The sequence below is a fragment of the Scyliorhinus torazame genome, chromosome 12 (assembly GCF_047496885.1).
Source record: "Scyliorhinus torazame isolate Kashiwa2021f chromosome 12, sScyTor2.1, whole genome shotgun sequence".
In the NCBI taxonomy this organism is placed as follows: domain Eukaryota; kingdom Metazoa; phylum Chordata; class Chondrichthyes; order Carcharhiniformes; family Scyliorhinidae; genus Scyliorhinus; species Scyliorhinus torazame.
In genome coordinates, this window is record NC_092718.1 from 142,880,358 (window position 1) to 142,894,408 (window position 14,051).

Here is a 14,051-nt window from a genome sequence, read left to right on the forward strand (position 1 = left end):
CCACGCCAGCGGGACAGGCATTCTAGCAGTGGGACTTCGGCCCGTCTGGGCCGGAGAATCGGCGGGGGGGGGCCCGCCAACCGGCGCGGCGCGATTCCCACCCCCGCCGAATCTCCGGTGCCGGAGAATTCCGCAACCGGCGGGGGCGGGATTCATGCCAGCCCCCGGCGATTCTACGACCCTGCGGGTGGTCGGAGAATCTCGCCCCTGATGCCAGATTGTCAGACATAGAATCATAAACTCCCTACAGTGGAGAAGGAGGCCATTCGGCCCATCGAGTCTGCACCGGCTCTTGGAAAGAGCACCCTACCCAAGGTCAACACCTCCACCCTATACCCATAAACCAGTGACCCCACCCAACACTAAGGGCAATTTATCATGGCCAATCCGCCTAACCTGCACATCTTTGGACTGTGGGAGGAAACTGGAGCACCCGGAGAAAACCCGCATAGACATGGGAGAATGTGCAAACTCCACACATACAATCACCCAAAGCCGGAATTGAACCCAGGTACCTGGTGCTGTGAGGCAGCAGTGCTAACCACTGTGCCACCGTGCCGCATAGAAATTTGAATTTTTGTTAGAGGCCATTGAAAAGATTGCCATACCCCTAACCAAACTCAGAAAAATACTGAAAATACCTTCTACGAACTTTGGATAATTTTAAACAAAAGTGTTAGCAAATGTCAAACATAATTGACCGAAAATGACTAAGGATGGAAGCAGTGAGTGCATAATCGAAGAAAAAGTAGGTTAATGCAACTATAGTTTGAATAATGTATTGGGCAAATGTCTATTCTTAAAATATCTTTCATGAGTTATTTGCTACTATATGGAAGCACTGAAAGATTATAAATACCTGTTTACTCTAGTGTATTGTAAATACATTTCTGCTGGCTACAAGCCTCGCTTCAGTGTTAATTTGCAATATTTATGTCTCCAGGCAACATCACAACACGGATTAGAACCCCTGAGACGGGCTCTGATGAAGCCATCAAATCCATTCTGGAACAGGCCAAGAGAGAACTACAGGTGCAAAAAAATGGTGAGTACAGCAAAATCACAGATACATTGGAGCAGGTCCAGGAGAAATAGCTTTGTTCTCGTCGATATCGGGTTTGAGACATCTTTTGTATTGAAACTGAGAAATCTTTGCATGAAGCATAGCATTTTACACCCAAAGCCTAAGCAGGATTGTAACATCAACCAACTTCCATATTGTGACATATACCAATAAATCTCAATTTGTGAGTCTCTTATATAATGCAAACCTTACTGTGGGTTTTGTATCTTCAAAGAAAATACATATTGGAAAACATTTTTGCAACTGAGAAAAATTGTGTTTTTAGAATCATGATAGGAAGTTAATTATTTCAGTTCAGAATTGTTTTCCAATATATATTTTCTGTTGAAGGTACAAAACTGAATCCTATTGTCGGTTTGTGTTATATGAGAGACTGGCACATTGAGGTTCACTGATGTTCATATGGAAGTTGCCTTTCTGAAATTTTGAAGCTCATTGGATTACGGGGATAGGGTGGAGGTGTGGGCTTGAGTGGAGTGCTCTTTTCAAGGGCCGGTGCAGACTTGATGGGTCGAATGGCATCCTTCTGCACTGTAAATTCTATGGTTAAGCATTATCTTAATGCATTTCCAACAATTAGGAATTGCAATATTGAGAAAAAAATTAAGTTGTCTTAAATCTTAAATATTGCTAAAAAAGAGACATACTGTTGAAGCTTTTCATCTTATGCTCATCATGACAGTTCACAAGAATACCAATAGTAAAGAGAACAACAATTTAAACTGCATGAGGAGAGAGTGCTGATTGGTTGACAAGTGGACTCCGATTGGTCTCCGATGCCTTGGAGAATGCATGAGGGAACAGTTAACTGCTAAACTTTTGTTCAAATTCAAACCAGGCAGTTCAACTCTGATTGGTTAAGGTTTTGCCAAGGGGAATGAAGCAGGGAATGGCTGCCCCTCAACCTCTTGTTTAGTTGAAAAAAGTGCAATGTGTGGATATGTTCCTTCTGTCTGTGAAGGACAGGGCTGTGTATGTGAGTATTTGTAGCTTCTAGCAAGTGTGAGTGAATCACAGCCAGTCCTTATTTTTCAGGATAATTCTCAACACAATCCAGATTGTTTAGCAAATGTTGTCCATGTATGGAATCACAACTAATGACGGGCACCATGTTTTGAGTTTTGCAAGCAAGGGTTGGCTGCGTGTGGTCTGATTGTTGCGAACAGCTGTTTGATAATACGCTAGTCGTTGAAGTGTATGGCCTACGTACCTGGCAGTACACTGGCACTCAAATTCATATACTACATTACTTCCTTATATGATAGTTTTTTTGGGCTGGATGGAAGCATCCTGTTTTTGGAAAATACCACTTGTGTTGCTGCAGCATTGTAACAGCGTGAAATAGCTAGCTTCAGCAGTTACTTAAATTTTTGAGACACCTTGCCTTTCCAGAATAATCTGAGGTAGACTCAGCACTTTTCAAAGCCGAAAGTGGCTGCCTTAGGCCCACTCATGAAATTGTACTATAGGTCGGCCTTGCATCCCAACAACTGGGGGGTCGTATCAAACAGCATGTCCCTTCGGCTCTTCACAACAGACAAAGTACTGACCATATGCAACCAGCCTTTGCTTGCAAAATTCAAAACATAATTCAACATTGGATGTGATTCTGTGATTGGACAACACTTGTTAAACAATCCTGATTTTGCTAAGAATTACACTGAAAACCAGTTTAAGGCTTATCAGCCTGGCTGGCTGTGTGGCTCACCTACACATGCTGGAATTTACATGTATTCACACACACTGCCCTGTCCTTCGCAAACAGAGGAGCATGTCCAGGCATTGTGCCTTTTCCAACGAAACAGATGTTTGGAGGGCAGCCATTCCTTGATTCATTCCCGATAGCAAAGCCTTGACCAATCAGAGTCAACCTACCTGGTTTGAATTTGGACAAAGGCTTGGCAGTTAAGTCTTCTCTGGTGCATTCTCCATGGCAACGCCTCTACCAATTCGAGCCCACTTGCCAACCAACCAGCACCCTTCCCATGTAGTATAAATTCTTGTTCTCTTTGCTATTGATATTCTTATGAACTGTCCTGATGAGTGCAAGGCAGAAAGCTTGGACAATACTCAAATTCTGCACTACCAAATGACTATTTAAGTCTTAAATGTAATTTTTATAGAACCACAATGTTTACAGCACAGAAAGAGCCCATTCAGTGTGCCTTTCTGCTGAAGGCCTTGTAATTTCTTTCTCCCAGGTGCTTATCAAATTCCCTTTTGTAAAGCAAAAGTGAGTTTGCCTCCACCACAGTCTCAGGCAACACATTTCAGATCGTAACCACACTGCATAAAATAGTTTTTCCTAATGGCACTATTGGCTCTCCAATCCCACCTTAAATCGGTGTCCTCTGGTTGTCGACCAATGAGAACACTTCTTCTCATCAACTTGTCCAGACCCTTCTTGATTTTGAACACCTCTGTCAGATCTTCTCTCAACTCTCTCTTCTGTAAAGTAAACTACCACAGTCTAATCAGGCAACTGAAGTTCCTCCTCCTGGGAAGCATTCTCTAAACTCTTCAGACCCTTCCTAAGGTGCAGCAGCCAGAGTTGGACCCAATAAAGCAATTGATGTTGAACCAGACTTTTATAAAGGTTCATTATAACTTCCTTACTTTTGTAATCTTGTTCATAAAACCCAGGATTCCATACATCTTATTAATCACCTTCTCAGCCTGTACTACTACCTGCAACAATTTGTGCACATATAGCCCCAGGCACCTCTGTTCTTTTACACCCGCTTTCGATCTGTACCCCTCATCTCACATGGCCTCTCTTCATTCTTTCAATCAAAATGTAATCCCAAAATCTAATTCCTTGCAGTAATTTCATCTTCTACATGTATACCCATTGTACCAGCCTGTTTATATCTTCTTGAAATCTCATTTCACAATTGTTTTCTTAGGCAGGTTTGTTGTATTGATACAATTTTTTTCTGACCTCATGAACTTGGACACTGGTCAGAATTTGAGTACAGATCCATAGTAAAATTGCCACTGTTGGAATACGTTTTTAGATGTACTTTGTTTTGTATATTACAGTTGATTCAACTCAACCACCCTGTACATCTAGCAGTGGTGGTTCAGATGAAGCAATTTGGTCAATATTGGAACAGGCCCGGCGTGAGATGGAAGCTCAGAAGGCAGGCCTTGAGCCCACACTGAAGCCAACACCAGTTACTCAAGCTGACTTGGCCCTCCATTCGTCCAAAGCAACATCATCTTCCTCCTCATCATTCTCCTCACTAATAGCCATGAAAAAGCCTTTCACGGTGGATTCCAGCAACAGTGCGACACAAACTTCTCATGGATTTAAAAAAGAAGCTTTGCATGACTCGTGCTCCTCAGAGCACCACGGGATAGCAGACACACCACACAATATGCTCAAGCAAGTTAAAAATGAGTTGGGACGAAGTAGTATATGGAGGGACCAGTGGTGGAACACAGTTTGCCCTGACAGAAGAAATTCAGCCTTTTCAGAAGATGGAAGAGCAGAGGAAGCTTCCAGTGGGAAAGAAAGGATTAGTAATCCAAGCAGACTGGAGCGAAATGTTTTGCAAGGATCTGCTGCTTCTGACCACTGGAAGGACTGGCAAAACGCAGAGTCACCATACTCTCAAGCATCTGATTTAGGCACAGTGGTCGCAAGTAGCAGTGTGACCCCACAAAGCAGCCCCCTACCTTCTTCACCTCTTGTCCCCGTCGCAAAACCGCATAAGCCTTCTGTCCCACCACTAACACCGGAGCAGTATGAGATCTACATGTACCAGGAAGTGGACACAGCTGAGCTGACACGACAGGTGAAGGAAAGGTTGGCCAAGAATGGGATCTGCCAGAGGATCTTTGGGGAAAAGGTAAGCCGTTTCTAAAAACATCTCTTTTTTTAGAATAGTTTATTCAGGGGTCTTATGAGAATTACAAGTATATTTTAAGATTTAGGCCTCCTCCCAACATTTATAAATTGAATTCAGAACCCAAAAGCTGTTTGCTTCCAAAAGAAGATAAGTACAAAGTGAAAAATCCTGAATACAGTTGCTGTGTATGTCAAACTACTTATCGTGCAGCATTTTTAAGGTTCAGATGTACACCACAAATCTTGAGTCAAACCTTTTAAATTGTGTCCTAAATCTAGCCTGCCATACGTATGCAGTTTCTTTATCCCCACCATTGGCATCCATGCTTACAACAATCTAGGCTCTAAGCTTCAAACTTCACTACCACACCACTTCAAATCTTCACTTGTTTTTCCTCCTTTAAGATGCCTTTTAAAATCCAACATCTTTGACCAAGGCCACTTGAGCGGCACGGTAGCACAGTGGTTAGCGCTGTTGCTTCACAGCACCAGGGTCCCAGGTTCGATTCCCGCACCGTCTGTGCGGAGTCTGCACGTTCTCCCTGTGTCTGCGTGAATTTCCTCCGGGTGCTCCAGTTTCCTCCTACAAGATATAGTGTAGATTTATTTGTCTTAAGGGCAGCACGGTAGCATTGTGGATAGCACAATTGCTTCACAGCTCCAGGGTCCCAGGTTCGATTCCGGCTTTGGTCACTGTCTGTGTGGAGTCTGCACATCCTCCCCGTGTCTGCATGGGTTTCCTCCGGTTTCCTCCCACAGTCCAAAGATGTGCAGGTTAGGTGGATTGGCCACGATAAATCGCCCTTAGTGTCCAAAATTGCCCTTAGTGTTGGGTGGAGGTGTTGACTATGGGTAGGGTGCTTTTTCCAAGAGCCGGTGCAGACTCAATGGGCCGAATGGCCTCCTTCTGCACTGTAAATTCAATGATAATCTATGATTAATCTGGGACAAAGGTTCGGCACAACATCGTAGGCCAAAGGGCCTGTTCTGTGCTGTATTTTTCTATGTTCTATGTTCTAAGTCCCAAAAGACGTGTTGTTCGGTAATTTGGACATTTTGAATTCTCCCTCTGTGTACCCGAACAGGTGCCGGAATGTGGTGACTAGGGGATTTTCACAGTAACTTCATTACAGTGTTAATGTAAGCCTACCTGTGACAATAATAAAGATTATTATTGTACTTCCGATGTTTTTCATGACACAGAGTCAACATTTAAACTTATTACACTCCTATGACATACCTTGGGATGTTTTGCTTCATTTTGTCTGCTATGGCTCAGTCCGTAGCAAACTCGCCTCTGAATCTCATGTTTCCGAGGTTGAGGCGCCCCACTGAGGGAGGTGCTGTCTTTTGAATTAGACATTGAACAGAGCCCTCATCCGCCAGCTTGGGTGGATGTAAAGGATTCTATTTCGATAAAGAGCAGGGGAGTTATCTGGTGTCCCGGGACCAATATTTATCCCTCAATCAACATCATAAAAAACAGATTATCTGGTCATTATCACATTGCTGTTTGTGGGAGTTTGCTGAGCACATATTAGCTGCCATATTTTCTACATTACAACAGTGACTACGCTTCGAAAATAATTTCATTGGCTGCAAAGTACTTTGAGACATCCAGTGGTTGTGAAAAGTGCGATATAAATACAAGCTTTTTTCATGGGAAGGCATTATGTAAATGTAAATTGTTATTGTTATCTTAGACTGCTTTTCAAAAGAAAGTGCTTTAGACATTGCTGAGTGATCAAAAGTAACATTACTCTCATTTTAATAACAATTGTTGAAGTATTTTGTAATAATGATTGCTGAAGTCCTTTTTTCTAATGAGTTCCAAGTATTTTAATCTTGTTCCGATTTCCCATTATACATTCTATACAATATCTACATTCACAGATCTATGTGTATGCACAATACAAAATGTGATACAAAAGTTTGCTTAGGTTCTTAATCAGTTGCTAACCGTAGAATACTGTTAACAGCTTAATTACAGTATCCAGTTTATTTGTTAATGAGCTCCATCATTAATACTGTTCCGCACTTGGTGAGTGTGCAGTCACAACCCCGCTTCAGAATATTTAAATAGTGTTCAAAAGTGCCAATGTGAGAACCACAAATGTAGCACTGTTTGGGTCTGAAGCCCCTGCATTATTGCACTAGCTAACTATTATGCATACACATGTCCCAAGTTAGCTGTAATATTTCCTTTAAGTAAAACCATTGAGGACAAAAGATTTCTTCTTTTTGGAGCAACACAAATCTCCAGTTAGCCAAGTCACTGTCACCAAATTATGTTGCCATTAAAAAAAATAGGAAACAGATATAATTGTACGAATTTAACTGAAATGTAATGATATATCATCTTCCAAAACAATATGATTTATTCTAAGATTCTTCAGGTTAACTGGAAAATGGGTCATAGCCAAGTTATAATATCTGCCTCTACAAATAAGTTGTGCTCAGCACCAGCGAACCTTTATACCAAGTTTAGCAGATTATAAATTCTAAATGAGTTTGTTTTTTATATGATCACGTAAGGGTGGAACTGTGAAAAACAAGCTTCTATGTTCCCACATCAGAAGGTGTGGTTTCCATTATACAATGGTTCTGGCTTCTCAAACAATGTCATAGCACCAGTGTGATAACACTTAGAAGGGAACTATTTATCATTCTAATTGTCATCACTCAGGTGTTGCGTCTGACTACACAACCATTCAGCTCCGCACCGGCCACATCAAATGACTACAGTGGAGCATTCTGCACTGGAGCAACACCGGTAAGTCCCTGATTAATTTTTAAGAAAATCCATCATCTTGTTAAAAGAAAAGTTGCAGGCCAGAACCATTGTATAAACATAATGGTGAAATCAGACCTACATAACGCTCTTACTGTTTTGCTTTATGTGGCCATTGCCGGCCATTGTAAAGTCTTACATATCACCAAGTTTAGCGCATTATCCTCATTAATACAGTAAATGGAGAGGCTGTGTAAAATTCAGGAAGTATAAGGAGTCTGGAATCTACTGGTTTTAGACTATAAATACTACTTTTGCATATCAGTGAGCCAGTTGATATTGTTTGACATTAAGTAGAGTGTTGTACAGTACCATTCATTTTCTACCACAAAAGGTGGAATTGGTGCATTATATGTTTTTTTTTGATAAGTGACTGAAACACAGGGTACGTGAAAGAAAGGAAGGAAAAAAGGAGGTTAACAAGACAAGGAACAAATAAATGTAAATGAGTCAGAAAAGAAAATGAAATGATTGAAAAGAGCAACACTGTATGGAAAATGGAGTAGGAGATAAATAACACCAGTGGCCCAAATTATGCCAGAAAATTGATGCTTTGCTTATAGCTGTCTGCATCAGTGACTTTGGAATCTGGATCAGTAACCCATCAAAATAACTTGTGATCCTTGAAATGACTTTCAACACTTGGATGCATTTTGCATGTTTCTAAATGTAAAACTGTGTAGCATTAATTTTTTGTTTGCAAAGTCAAAAAAATGAAGACAAAACACGATTACTCACAAAGTTCTTTGTTTTTCTTTGCCATGCCCTGTTCTTTTTCTTAGGTTTTGGGTCTGTCACAAGGGAGTGTCAGTGACATGCTGTCTAGGCCTAAGCCTTGGAGTAAGCTGACTCAGAAAGGCCGAGAACCCTTTATTCGTATGCAGCTATGGCTGAATGGTGAGCTGGGGCAGAGTGTTCTTCCATCCCAGGTCCAGCAACCGGGACAAGGTAGGTCAGAGTGACCATGTGTATACACAGTATTAAATCATAACTGGTTTCTACATCTGTGTGAACAGAATTATTGACCACTATCTTATGGCTTTTCACATAATCATAGTGGCAGAGAATATCATTTAGTTTTTTTTAAATTTCTTTATTATATAACAGTCCCATTTCCCTACTCTCTTCCTATACCGTTCCATATTTTTCTTCTTCAATAATTAGTGAATAATTTAATCACTTTGAACATTCTAATCAATTTAGCAGCAATCCCATTAGTGGTAAAACATTGCAGTTATTTTGCATGAAAACGTTCTTTCCAATCAGAATGGGTGTGTAATTAACAAATTAATTTCATGATAGATAAATGTACATTTTAATGGGAGGAATAAGGAGGCAACTGACTCCTTGGAAGTTAAGTGTCTAAATGGGGCAAAGGAGCAAAGGGATCTGAGGGTACAGACCCACAAACCACAAAGTAGGAGTGCAGGTTAATATGGCCATAGAGCAAACAAAACATTGAGTTTCATTTTTGCAGGGATGGAATTGCAAAACAGAGTGGTTATGTGAAACTTTGAGAGAACCTTGGTTGGACCACACTTAAGTTATGGCACAGAAGTAGGCCATTTGGCCCATTGAGTCCATACCAACTTTCCGCACAGCAATCTAGTTAGTCCCACTCCCCTGCTGAATTTTAGGGATCTTGCAGGTTGATTTCCTTTTATTTTTAAATATATTTTATTCAAAAAAAAATTTTTCGGCCAAATAAAACAGTACAAAATTTTTTCCCTTTTACAACAATAAAACAATATAAATAATAGTGACCGTTTTTAACAAATAAATAAATAATAAAATAATAAATAACTGCCATTACAAAATATTAACTCTCCCAAATAATAAAGTCAAACAAGCCAATATACATATCCAAGTAAAAATATCCATACAAAAACACCCCCCCGAGGACCCACCCAGGCCCTCCCCCCCCCCCCCCACCCGGGTTGCTGCTGCTACTTTCCCAGTTCCTTTATCGTTCTGCGAGATAGTCAATGAACGGTTGCCACCGCCTGGTGAACCCTTGAGCCGAACCTCTTAGTGCGAACTTAATCCGTTCCAGTTTTATAAAACCCTGCCATGTCGTTTATCCAGGCCTCCACGCCCGGGGGTTTAGCTTCCTTCCACATCAACAGTATCCTGCGCCGGGCTACTAGGGACGCAAAGGCCAAAACATCAGCCTCTTTCGCCTCCTGCACTCCCGGCTCTTCTGCAATCCCGAATATAGCCAACCCCCAGCTTGGTTCGACCTGGACCCCCACTACCTTCGAAAGTACCTTTGTCACCCCCACCCAAAACCCCTGTAGTGCCGGACATGACCAGAACATGTGGGTGTGATTCGCAGGGCTTCTCGAGCACCTCGCACACCTATCCTCTACTCCAAATAATTTACTGAGCCGTGCTCCAGTCATATGCGCCCTGTGTAACACCTTAAATTGTATCAGGCTTAGCCTGGCACACGAGGACGATGAGTTTACCCTACTTAGGGCATCAGCCCACAGCCCCTCCTCAATCTCCTCCCCCAGCTCTTCTTCCCATTTCCCTTTCAGTTCATCTACCATAATCTCCCCCTCGTCCCTCATTTCCCTATATATGTCTGATACCTTACCGTCCCCCACCCATGTCTTTGAGATCACTCTGTCTTGCACCTCCTGCGTCGGGAGCTGCGGGAATTCCCTCACCTGTTGCCTCGCAAAAGTCCTCAGTTGCATATACCGGAATGCATTCCCTTGGGGCAACCCATATTTTTCGGTCAGCGCTCCCAGACTTGCAAACGTCCCATCTACAAACAGATCTCTCAATTGTGTTACTCCTGCTCTTTGCCATGTTCCAAATCCCCCATCCATTCTCCCCGGAGCAAACCTATGATTATTTCTTATCGGGGACCACACCGAGGCTCCCGTCTTTCCCCTATGCCGTCTCCATTGCCCCCAAATTTTCAGAGTAGCCACCACCACCGGGCTTGTGGTGTATTTCTTCGGTGAGAACGGCAACGGCGCCGTCACCATGGCTTGTAGGCAAGTCCACCTACAGGACGCCTTCTCCAATCTCTTCCACGCCGCTCCCTCCTCTTCTCCCATCCACTTACATTCCATTGAGATGTTGGCGGCCCAGTAGTAGTCACTCAGGCTCAGTAGCGCCGCCTTCCCCCCCCCCCCTATCCCTACTACGCTGCAAAAATCCCTTCCTCACTCTCGGGGTCTTCCCGGCCCACACAAAACTCATGATACTCTTCTCAATCCTTTTGAAAAAAGCCTTCGTGATCACCACCGGGAGGCACTGAAACACAAAGAGGAATCTCGGGAGGATCACCATTTTAACCGCTTGTACCCTCCCTGCCAGTGACAGGGATACCATGTCCCATCTCTTGAAGTCCTCCTCCATCTGTTCCACCAACCGCGTTAAGTTTAACCTATGCAATGTACCCCAATTCTTGGCTAACTGGATCCCCAAGTAGCGAAAGTCCCTTGTTACCTTCCTCAGCGGTAAGTCCTCTATTTCTCTGCTCTGCTCTGCTCCCCTGGATGCACCACAAACAGCTCACTTTTCCCCATGTTCAGCTTATATCCTGAAAATTCTCCAAACTCCCCAAGTATCCGCATTATCTCTGGCATCCCCTCCACCGGGTCCGCCACATACACCAATAAATCGTCCGCGTAAAGAGATACCCGGTGTTCCTCTCCTCCCCGAGTACTCCCCTCCACTTCCTGGAACCCCTCAATGCTATTGCCAGGGGCTCAATCGCCAGTGCAAACAGTAACGGGGACAGAGGACATCCCTGCCTCGTCCCTCTATGGAGCCGAAAATATGCAGACCCCCGTCCATTCGTAACCACGCTCGCCATCGGGGCCCTATACAGCAGCTGTACCCATCTAATATACTCATCTCCAAAGCCAAATCTCCTCAACACCTCCCACAAATAATCCCACTCCACTCTATCAAATGCTTTCTCGGCATCCATCGCCACCACTATCTCCGCTTCCCCCTCTGGTGGGGGCATCATCATTACCCCTAGCAGCCTCCATATATGCGTATTCAGCTGTCTCCCCTTCACAAACCCAGTTTGGTCCTCATGGACTACCCCCGGGACACAATCCTCTATCCTCATTGCCATTACCTTGGCCAGAATCTTAGCGTCTACATTTAGGAGGGAAATAGGTCTATAGGACCCGCATTGCAGCGGGTCTTTTTCCTTCTTTAGGAGAAGCGATATCGTTGCCTCCGACATAGTCGGGGGCAGCTGTCCCCTTTCCTTCGCCTCATTAAAGGTTCTCATCAGTATCGGGGCAAGCAAGTCCACATATTTCCTATAAAATTCGACTGGAAATCCATCCGGTCCCGGAGCCTTCCCCGCCTGCATACTCCTAATTCCTTTCACTACTTCCTCTATCTCGATCTGTGCTCCCAGTCCCACCCTCTCCTGCTCCTCCACCTTAGGAAATTCCAGCCGGTCCAGGAAGCACATCATTCTCTCCTTCCCATCCGGGGGCCGAGCTTCGTATAATCTTTTATAGAATGGCTTGAACACTCCATTCACTCTCTCTGCTCCCCGCTCTATCTCTCCTTCCTCATCCCTCACTCCCCCTATTTCCCTCGCTGCTCCCCTTTTCCTCAATTGATGGGCCAGCAACCTGCTCGCCTTCTCCCCATACTCATACTGTACACCCTGTGCCTTCCTCCACTGTGCTTCTGCAGTACCCGTTGTCAGCAAGTCAAATTCTACGTGTAGCCTTTGCCTTTCCCTGTACAGTCCCTCCTCCGGTGCCTCCGCATATTGCCTGTCCACCCTCAGAAGTTCTTGCAGCAACCGCTCCCGTTCCCTACTCTCCTGCTTTCCTTTATGTGCCCTTATTGATATCAGCTCCCCTCTAACCACTGCCTTCAGCGCCTCCCAGACCACTCCCACCTGGACCTCCCCGTTATCATTGAGTTCCAAGTATTTTTCAATGCACCCCCTCACCCTTAGACACACCCCTTCATCTGCCATTAGTCCCATGTCCATTCTCCAGGGTGGACGCCCTTCTGTTTCCTCCCCTATCTCCAAGTCTACCCAATGTGGAGCATGATCCGAAATGGCTATAGCCGTATACTCCGTCCCCCTCACCTTCGGGATCAACGCCCTTCCCAAAACAAAAAAGTCTATTCGCGAATAAACTTTGTGGACATAGGAGAAAAACGAAAACTCCTTACTCCTAGGTCTGCTAAATCTCCACGGGTCTACTCCTCCCATCTGCTCCATAAAATCTTTAAGCACCTTGGCTGCAGCCGGCCTCCTTCCAGTCTTGGATCTCGACCTGTCCAGCCCTGGCTCCAGCACCGTATTAAAATCTCCCCCCATTACCAACTTTCCCACCTCTAGGTCCGGGATGCGTCCTAGCATGCGCCTCATAAAATTGGCATCATCCCAGTTCGGGGCATATACGTTTACCAAGACCACCGCCTCCCCCTGTAATTTGCCACTCACCATCACGTATCTGCCCCCGCTATCCGCCACTATGGTCTTTGCCTCAAACATAACCCGCTTCCCCACTAGTATAGCCACCCCCCTGTTTTTCGCATCTAGCCCCGAATGAAACACCTGCCCCACCCATCCTTTGCGTAGTCTAACCTGGTCTATAAGTTTCAAGTGCGTCTCTTATAACATAACCACGTCTGCCTTAAGTTTCTTAAGGTGTGCGAGTACTCGTGCCCTCTTTATTGGCCCGTTCAGCCCTCTGACATTCCACGTGATCAACCGGGTTGGGGGGCTTTTTACCCCCCCCCCCCTTGTCGATTAGCCATCCCCTTTTTCCAGCTCCTCACCCGGTTCCCACGCAGCTGTGTCCCCCCCAGGCGGCCCCCCACCCACCCCACCCCATTCCGGCTCCCCCCTCTCCCCAGCAGCAGCAACCCAGTAACTCCCCCCCCCCCCCCCCCCCCCCCCCCCCCCGCTAGATCCCCCACTAGCGTAGTTACACCCCCCATGTTGCTCCCAGAAGTCAGCAAACTCTGGCCGACCTCGACTTCCCCCCGTGACCTCGGCTCGCACCGTGCGACGCCCCCTCCTTCCTGCTTCCCTATTCCCGCCATGTCTATCATAGGCGCTTCCCTTTTGGCCCCTCCCCCCATGGCCAACGCCCCATCTCCTCCACCTCCCTTCCTCCCTCCACCACCACCTGTGGAAGAGAGAAAAGTTACCGCATCGCAGGATTAATAACATAAAACTCATCTTTCCCCCCCTTTTTCCCCCCACTTCGCCCCCCATACTCGCCCCACCACTTTGTTTCAAACGTTCTTTTTTAGTAACCCGCTTATTCCAGTTTTTCTTCCACAATAAAAGTGCACGCCTCATC

At 44.9% G+C, this 14,051-nt stretch overlaps 1 protein-coding gene across 6 annotated transcripts in view; it reads left to right on the plus strand.

The window, feature by feature from the left end:
• LOC140386629 (protein CASP-like) overlaps positions 1-14,051 on the plus strand; it is a 1,158,102-nt gene that overhangs the window by 733,740 nt on the left and 410,311 nt on the right. For 3 of the 6 annotated variants that reach the window (XM_072469114.1, XM_072469117.1, XM_072469115.1), the window contains 4 exons: positions 944-1,045; positions 4,127-4,938; positions 7,624-7,710; positions 8,511-8,676. The exons of 1 other annotated variant lie outside the window; for it this stretch is intronic. In XM_072469114.1, coding sequence (XP_072325215.1) covers positions 944-1,045; positions 4,127-4,938; positions 7,624-7,710; positions 8,511-8,676 — 1,167 coding nt within the window. The remainder of the gene's footprint in view (positions 1-943; positions 1,046-4,126; positions 4,939-7,623; positions 7,711-8,510; positions 8,677-14,051) is intronic. 2 more of the 6 variants (XM_072469116.1, XM_072469119.1) reach the window with 1 other exon arrangement.